The following is an 8,789-nucleotide window of genomic DNA, read 5'->3' on the forward strand; positions in this document are numbered from 1 at the left end:
GGCCCGCTTGTTCAAACAGAAATACCTTCGGCGGCAGCCGCAGCCGATGGAAGGGGAAATGGATTTTTTGTTTAAAAGATGGCGTTGTTGTTTCAAGCCTGACGAATGTGAAAGTCCCCATTTAAAGGGGTTGAACCGGCAGTGAAATCGGTCACTGTTTGCACACCCACGCGCCAACGGAGGCAGCCGAAAGCAAACTTCCTGGTGTATCCTGATCCAAATCACCTGGGAGCGAAGCTTAGCGAGCACAGTGCACCAAGCTGTGAGCAGCCGAGCTGCGAGCAGCCGCCCAGCCGCGGAAGGCTCTCTTTGCAAAAAAGCAAACCCTGTCCCAAGGGGAGAGGCAAAGCCCAGTTGGTGTTACAGCCCCCCGCGTCCAAAAAAATGAGGGAATTTGGAGCCTACAAGCTACAGCTTTGGCTCTGTTAGAAATTCTCCTTCTAGGAGGAAGGCAATCAGGGCGGAGGGCAGAAAGCATTAGCAGGTGTTTTGGGAGGGTGTGGAGGGGAGAGCTGGGGGAGCCAGGAGTTTTCCTCTGCCCCGTCAGCCAGGAAAGCTATAAAAATAGAGCAGGAGCTCCTGGGGCACCAGACAAGGTCAGGATTGTTTCTGTGCTGGATGCTGGTGTAAATGTGTGAGCAGGCAGCTGGATCCTGAGGAGCTCACGGCTTCCCTGCAGGCGAATGAAGTGGTGTTGTCCGCCTTGACCAGGTGAGAGGATGTCTTGGTGTCAGGTCTGCCACAGCCCCCGATTTTGGTTTGGGAGTCCTTTGGAGAGGCGAGTGTCTGCTGGGGTGACGGCTCTGGTGTGGGTGTGCAACGTGTGTACGTGCCCGTAACACACCACATGCTTCACCAATGACTACAGCATCTATTAATTCCCTCCTCCTAAGCTGGTGCGTGAACTTTTCCATGAGACATCCCATATGCATGAGCTGGCTGTTGCCACCTTGGCCACGGCGCACGTTTCCGAGCCGTGGGGACTGGCCGCTTTGAGCAAACCATCACCTGTCCTGCCCAGCCTCCTGTGGCCAGCGCCCCATCTCCGGGCATTTCAGACCGATCCCGTCATCCGCATACTTAGGGGATGGGTTCGTGCTGGGTAAACTGAGGCTTGGAGGGGTTTGGCTCGTGGTCACGTAGGCAGCCTGGCCAGAGCCCAGGCGTCGTGGCCGGGAGACGTGCGTGGAGCCGGGGAGATGCTCATCATGCCGTCTCGCCCCGTCGGACACCCCCAGACCCAGAATCAGTTTTGGGCTCCATGTGCAAAGCACCGGTTCGCTGCTGGTGCCGCTGACTCTGGGTAATCTTCATATTTGCTGACTTTACTTAATTATTGCTTGGTGGAGAGCTCGGCTCTGGCGAAGCTGCGGTACGGGGAGGCCCAAACCACACACAGCGCTCGGGGAGGGATTTTGATCCAAAAAAAAAAAAGAGTTCAAAGGTGTTTTTGGCTTAATGCGGTTTATCTAAATTGCTTTATGTTCGTTAATCTGGATTAACACAAATGCTCTTGGAATGGCTGGCTGGGGAAGGGTTTGCTCAGCTATTCCGACAAGGACAGACTTTTCCAAAAATGAAAAGTTTGAGCTGGAAAAAAAAAAAAAGAAAAAGCCAGGTCCTGTGTGGCATTGAGTACGTGTGAGCCCTGCAAACAGAGCAAGGCTGTTCTCATCCCCGCTGCCCAAATCCGCGGGGTGCCTTCGAGGGTCATCCTTGGCACCTGCATACCCTAATGACTGAGCAGCTTCCCCCGCTGCCGGCAGAGGATTAATCCCCTCGTTCTCTCCGGGGCGATGCGAACCCCTTTTTTGGCTGGGGGGGGCAAGCGGTTGGCACGATTAGTTAGTGAACTTCAAGGTAAATTGGAGGTCAAGCCCAGATTTGAAGGTGGTGGTGGGCGCGAGCGTGACCCAGGGAGCCATGTGATGTGGGCGACGTCCTGGAGAAGCAGGTGATCTCCCCGTCCTCTCCTTTCCCCAGGGCTGGGATTAGGAGAGATTTTACAGCTGAGTGGCCGGCCTCATGTTAAGATTCGGTTTGCAATGGCTCAGCCCCCCCTGGCCCCTTGTCAGGAAGGACCTTTAGGTCTTTTATGGCCGTTTTGCATGTCAGCAGGGCAGTTCATGCCTGCCGGGGACCTGTCCCTGGGAGGGATCGCCCCTTTGCATCCGTAGGGACTTCCCATCTTCAGAACAGGCAGAGAAACACCCCGTGTGGAAATTGGGACTCATGGAAGAGGATCGCAGAGCCCAGCGCTTTGGAGAGGGTTGTCTCATGCTTGTACATTCTCCTGGGATCTGGGTGCACTTTCTTGCCCTGCAAAAGGCTTCTTGTGCAGCCTCAGGCAGGTCCTTGCACCTTGGAGCTTGGTTCCTCCCATGTAATGGGGAGGACAACCCTTTCCACCAAGCTGCCTGTGATCAAGGATGCTCGGGTGCCACGGGGAGGGGGCCGGAGACCGGTCGGGGACTGACGGATCAGCTCCACAAAGGACCCAGCTCCAGCTCTCAGCAGCCACAAGCAGCAGCAGGAAAGCGAAGCGCTCCTGCCGAGCTGAAATGGAAGTTGTAAGCGCGACCTGGGCGCTGCCCAAAAACCAGGGGACTCCCTCCTCCCCCTGCCCCAGCGCAAACAGCAGATTAACAATTTATTTGACATGTTGCGGCTGGTTAGTTTCTTCGCCCGCTCCCCTGATCAGAGGGAATAAATGTTGCAGTGTGCAATAATGTTCATTTCAGGTGAGGGTAAATATAGAAAGGAAAACCTGCTGAGAGCAAGCCATTTATTTCTGCGTTTGGAAGCCTCTGCTCATAAACAGTCAGTCATACCCATTTGGAAAATCCCAGCGTGGTTTTCTTGGCCATCCTAGAAGAACGTTTACTTTCCTGTAGGTTAAGAAGTTTGTTTTAAATTAAAAAAAATAATAATGGCATCTCACTTCCAGCTGCCCTCGGGTGTTTAGGGCTTGTTGACACACTAAGGCCGCTCTGTTCTCGTGCAAAACTGGTCTGGTGCAGGATCACGGAGGAGATCCTACAGGGCTTTCCCAGCTGGCAGTGCTGGGGGAACCTTGTTCTTTGGGTTTCCTTGTTCCCCTGCTTGTGCTGGGCTTGGGATTTTGTCAGACCTTTCAGCCATGTGCGGGGTTAAAACATCCAGCTTTTGGGGGTGCTGGTGGGTGAGGATGCAGGGAGGTGCTTGGGGGGGGGATCTTGCGAGCCCCATGGCTCGGGAGCCGTGCTCGGGAGGCTGGGGTGGAGGGATGAACCCGCTGTGCTGAGCTCATGCTGGACCAGAAAACCTCCGAGGGTTTTTGGGGGAGCGTGCCAAAGACAACAGGACGGTGCGGGCTGCAGGAGCATCCATCAAACAAGCCAACAGCCAGGGTAAGCCCGTGCCCTGCTGCTGCTGCAGCACAGGAGAGGCACCCCAAAACAGCATCGTAGAAGGGGGCTGAGGAAGGTGGGGACCCCCCATCTCGGCCCGGCTCTGTGCCCCTCCTCTATCCCGAAAGCGGCACCGAGGAACCGTGTGGGAGAGAGCGAAGCGGCCAGCTTGAATTGGACGGCTGCCCCGTGCTGGCTCTCCGTGGCTGGCGCTGGCCGAGCGGGAGCTAGCTCCCGGCTCTGAAGTTTTCTGCAGTCAGTAAGGGTCTCTCCGTGTTTTCCGACAGGCTTTGGATTTGGCTCGGGTTTGCCTTGGTTTCCGAAGGCAAGAGGCAGTTAAGTCTCTTGGAAGAATGAATTAATTAGCAAATGCCTTTGGTCAGGTCAGTGCCCTCGAGTAGTGTGCTTCGTCCTTTAAAGCAATGCTTCTGCACCCAGGTAAGCTGCTCTGAAAGGCTTGTATTACCCTTAGTATTTTAAGAGCTATACATACATCATCCTGGAGGAACCCTTTTTTTTAAAAAAAAAAAAAAGGAGAAAAAAGCCTCCCCCAAAACACGGTGTTGACTCTAACGGTGGCATTTGTGTAAGCAACAAAATATTGACGCAGTTGGCTGGGGTCTGGCTGGGGCTTCTGGAAATAAACTGCTGCCTTGTTAAATTGTAGATGGAAATGCAAGTGGGAAAATGACTGACATCTTACACAAGGCGGGCAAATAAAATCGCCGCTTTACTACAGTGTGAAAAAACTCAGGAATTAATAGGTCTCCTTCTGCTCGGGGGTGTTGGATTTATCCCCGAGTAAGATTCATAAACTATTTTAAGGAGAGAAGTGCTACTTTTAAACACACGCGTCTGGGTCCTGGAGTTAAAGTGGTGTCACTGGTGCCGAGTTAACCCTTGCCTTCTCGCGGCGTGCCGGCCCCAGGAGTAACGGCAGGCAGAGCAGGCAGCCCCGTTCTTGGCAGATAGCGCTCTCGCCGAATATATAGACATATCAACACCTGATAAATGCCATGAGTTTATTTTTGAAGGGTATTAAGTACAATGTGTTCCAACAGCTTATGTCACAAATGCATTTCAGGCCTCAGCCTGAACTCTGAGCTTGATTTTACCTGTGTGGGACATAAAATGCATTTAAAATAAAACACCTGCTCCAAAGCCATGCCGGGGATGGAGTTGAAGCAGACGCACAGAGCGTTGCTGAATCCATCTAGGGTGTGATCCAGCGCACCCCGAAAGACTCCTATTGACTTCAGCAGCTGTAAGAGCTATTATTGGGGTATCTTCTATGGGAAATATGATTTGAAGAGTGATATATCACTTTCCTTTCTACCCGAAGCCCCTTCCTTCTCCACCCACATCCTGACGATCTGCCAGTTGATGTACACATGCTTGTGGAAAAGCAGGACGAGATAAAAGCCGTATGGAGCGTGCAGCAAGTCTGCCGGCGGCACAGGGTCCGACTCACCAGCAGCAATGACACCGGTGTAATTATACATGCTCCAGTACAATTTCCCAGTAATTATTCTGGAATAAAAGCCTGCCTATTTCTGTAAGAGCTTATGTCACTTGGAAAGCTGTTATAAATTCAGCTGGAAAAAGGGACCCTTATTCTGGGATAAGTGTGGTTAGTGGTTAGCTGGGAACGGGGCTATTCCTGGCGCTGCCATCGACCTTCCCGGTGACGCCGGCTAAGTCACCTCACCTCAGCGTGTGTCACCTTCTCCTGCTGCAAACCGGGAATTACAAACAAGGGCTTTCTCCGCAGGCAGAGTTTTGGGAAGCTCCGTGACACTGGAAAAAAGGTGTCACAGGGTGACAGGCAGTAATTTAGTGGGACTCGGTGCTTCTTTACCCCCCTCGGAGGCATCTTGATAAAATTGTAGGTTGGGGAAATGAGGGATGTAGCCGGGAGCTGGCGATGGGGACTGGCTGAGTCGCCGGAGCCTGGGCCGTTGGCGTATTACTGGGAATACAGTGTTTTCCTCTCCAATTTTAAAAATAGTCTATTCTGTTCTGAGTTTTAGACCACACCCCTCGCTAGGGCATCAAAACGTCTCGGCTGCTGTTTTCTCGAGCCAGCTCTCTCCGCGTGCAGTGTTGGGGTACAGTACCAGCATCGATCACCCCAACTGCCAGGTGCTCTGGATGCAGCGATGAGGTCGGGTCCTGCCCTGGACCGGCAGCGTTGTGCCTTTGGTCCTCGTGGACTGGAGGGGAAGAGACATCTCCCGATTCGCAGCATTGTGGCCTCTTTCTTCTCCAGCAACCCTGCCTGATTCAATAGCTGGTTCTGTGATCCCTAAGATCCTTTACGGGAGTTTTGCTTCTGCCTGTTCCTCCGCAGCAGCTTCTTGTGCAGCCTCAGAAACCCCTTTTGGCTCCAGCGTCACGCAGATATGCACGGTCAGAGCTGAAGATGCGGCTCGTTCACAGCATATGGCACTAAATTCATGCTAGAGATGGGGAGGTATAGTTTCAAAATGCTTTTTTTTTTTTTCATTTGCACAGATAGTGCAGGGTGGCTCATAAGCCAGAATTTGCCTGCTTTGCTGACGCGGGCGCTGCCCATGGAGCGGACGGACCAATGTGCTGGTGCCAAGAGGCGAAGGGAGAGTCTGCCTCGGCGCGTTCCCGCAACCTCCATCCCTGCGCGAGCGCCGGAGCGGGGCTCACCGCTGCTCTGAATTGGGCTCCAGCCAAGGAGGCAGAGGGGAAAAAGCTTTTTACAGCCCATTAGTGCTCCCCAGAGCCGTTCAGCCCCTCTCGTAATAAAAGTGGTGGAAGCCACAGAAACATTAAGGCTGGTCTGCAGAAGATGCCAGCCTGGCTCCATGTCCCTTCCCAGTGACTTTGCCGGAGCCGCTGACCCTCCGGGCAGCCCCAGCTGCTGGAAGTCCCTCCGGGAACGCAATAACAAGCTGGCGAGGGCTGATCCCCCGTCCATCCCGAGCTCCCCTGGCAAAACGTGCATGGGAGGGTTCCAAGTGCAAATGTGTGTGTGCTAATGGGAAATGAATTGCCTCTTGCCCCGAAGCCTTGCAGCTTGAGGAAAACAACACAGGGTCTAGGAATGACCTCATATCGCCTCCCAGGGAATGTTTTGCCAGATGAAGGGGGGAGAGGCAGCATCAAGACAGCACAATGTATGTATCTCTCTCCCTGTGTAAACATCCCTGTAGCTGCAGAAGCCTCTTAAAACCCCGAATGAGAGGAGAACAGCTGCTTTGATCTGTGGATGTGGTTGTTATTTTCTAAGTGCGGATCCGTTCTTTTTTTAATTTTGCTTCAAATTGAAAAAATGCCTGTTGTGATCTTTTGCTTTTATTTCTTGGCTAGGGACCGGAGCAGGGTGCAGTAAATTTTCATTACTCCCCATGTAACCGTTTCAGCATGGTCGACAATTCCTTGCCGGCTCTTCAGCGCCGCAGCACAATGGACCAAAACTTCTGGCCCTACGTGAAGCCAAAGCAAATGGATTTTGCCCAGAAGTGCACGACGGGGAGTGAAGGCAGCAGGGAGGAGAGTCCTGCCACCTCCTTCCCTGCCCGAAAAACACACGCACACACGCACGTGTGCACACACGGCTCGGGCTGGCAGGGTTGTCCCGATGGCTTTGAAGGGCTCCGGAGAGGGCTCCCAGGGACAGATCCTGGCCAGCCCCGCACCGCGGCAGCAGGAGCTGGTAAGGAGCCACTGGGGCCGAAGCACCGGGCTGTCTTGCAGGCGATTTAAGTGTGATTCATGGCCCTCCCTCCAGACTCCCTGTGTGATCTCGGAAATCTCCATCTGCCTGACTTTTCCCATCTGTGTGCCGGGCAGGGGGACGGCCCTGCACTCGGAGGGGCACCGCGGCGTGTGCAGCCCTGGGACCTCCATCGGCCCTTCTTCCGCTCAACCAGGCGGCATGCTTTTGGAAGAAAGCGAGATTATATATATTTTTAGGGAGTTTCTGAATATCAGCACCTTACCCCAAACCCCCTGCTTTGCCGTGGTGCTTTGCAACTCCGTTGGAGGAGAGAGAGAGACATGGAGCTCAGCCCCTTCGCTCCCTGTGGCGGGGGCGATGCTGCCGTCAGCTGAGGACCTGCCTTCAAAGGTGAGGTCCACCCCCCAGTGCAAGGCACTGGTTTAACTGGGAGCACTTGGCCAGAGACCCGTCCCCGCCGAGGCGGTCCAGGCGCGAGCGAGGAGTTTGCTCATCCACCAGTGCCGTCACGTGGCTGCCTGGTGTTTTGGCGTTTTGATTACATACGATACTGTGTATTTAAGACTGGTTTATGGGTGTTTATACTAATGCGTAAACCTGTAATTTAGAAGCTCGGTTATAAATCAACATCGCTGAAGGTCTTGTCCCTCGTGCCTTGAGATTGGTCTCCAGATTTAGAAGACAGGTTAGAGAGAAAAAAAAATAAAGGAGGACAGTTTAGTTTTCCTCCGGTTATGAAGATAAAGGATCATGGGATGGGATGCGAGCATGTCCCGCTCAGAGGTGCGGTGGCCAGGCAGAGGGATCTGCCGGTGTAAGGGAGCAGAGAGTTTCCATTTTGACTCTGCTCTTACGACAGCCGTAAGAGAGACTTGTGTTTACATGGCAAATCCCAGCCCAGAAAGAAAAGCGGTGCCACGGCTGCCGAGCCGATGCTCGCAGGAGGGTGGTGGCATCCCACTAGCGATGTCGTCTGCTTGTGCCAGGACATGGGCTGCAAGGACCAGACCCTTTCCCGCTCGGCACTGCACGCAAAGAGGAGCAGCCTTCGTCCCCAAGAGCTCCTGGCACAGACTGGGGCTGGCAGGAGAGCCAGGAGCCTCCTCCGGTGGCAGTGCCGAGCGGGATAGCACATTCCCACCGGTGGGTCGTGGTCCTCTCCCAATACATCCTAACGATGACACCTCTGCATTCATATTTTTATACATAAAATTTTTACAGCTTTAATAATAATTTCTGCGCTTTTACCTCTTCCCAGGCTGCCCTGGAGCCTGGCTGTGCCAGGGATGGTTTTGCATTACTGGTTTGATTCAATATCGCGTAGCAAGATGTGCTGTGAGTTATTGGGGCTGGTCACATCGGTGCAAGTGTTCTTTCGCTGGATTTTTTTATCCAACTGGGCTATGGCAGAGCCAGTTGTCCCTGTTGAGAAACCCCTTTTAACTATGGTGGGCTGGAAGCTGCCTTGCCCTGAGCTGCCAGCCTGGGCAGACGAGAGCCATGCAGACTCCCCTGGCTCCGGGTTCACCTGCAGCCACCATGCAAACGTGAATTTGAACGCTGGAGATTTGTGTTGGGTGTTGCCCTGGTTTTGGCTGGGGTAGAGATAATTTTCTTCACAGTAGCTGGTCTGGGGCTGTGTTTTGGATTTGTGCTGGAAACGGTGTGGGTAACACAGGGATGTTTTT

The 8,789-nt window shown here is 53.5% G+C and overlaps 1 protein-coding gene across 1 annotated transcript in view; it reads right to left on the minus strand.

Moving 5' to 3' along the window:
* TCP11 (t-complex 11, testis-specific) overlaps positions 1-4,891 on the minus strand; it is an 18,916-nt gene extending 14,025 nt beyond the window's left edge. The window contains exon 1 of the mRNA XM_009327471.1: positions 4,726-4,891. Coding sequence (XP_009325746.1) covers positions 4,726-4,891 — 166 coding nt within the window. The remainder of the gene's footprint in view (positions 1-4,725) is intronic.
* Between the last annotated feature and the right edge of the window lie 3,898 nt (positions 4,892-8,789).

This window comes from Pygoscelis adeliae, unplaced genomic scaffold (assembly GCF_000699105.1).
Source record: "Pygoscelis adeliae isolate BGI_AS28 unplaced genomic scaffold, ASM69910v1 Scaffold197, whole genome shotgun sequence".
Lineage (NCBI taxonomy): Eukaryota > Metazoa > Chordata > Aves > Sphenisciformes > Spheniscidae > Pygoscelis > Pygoscelis adeliae.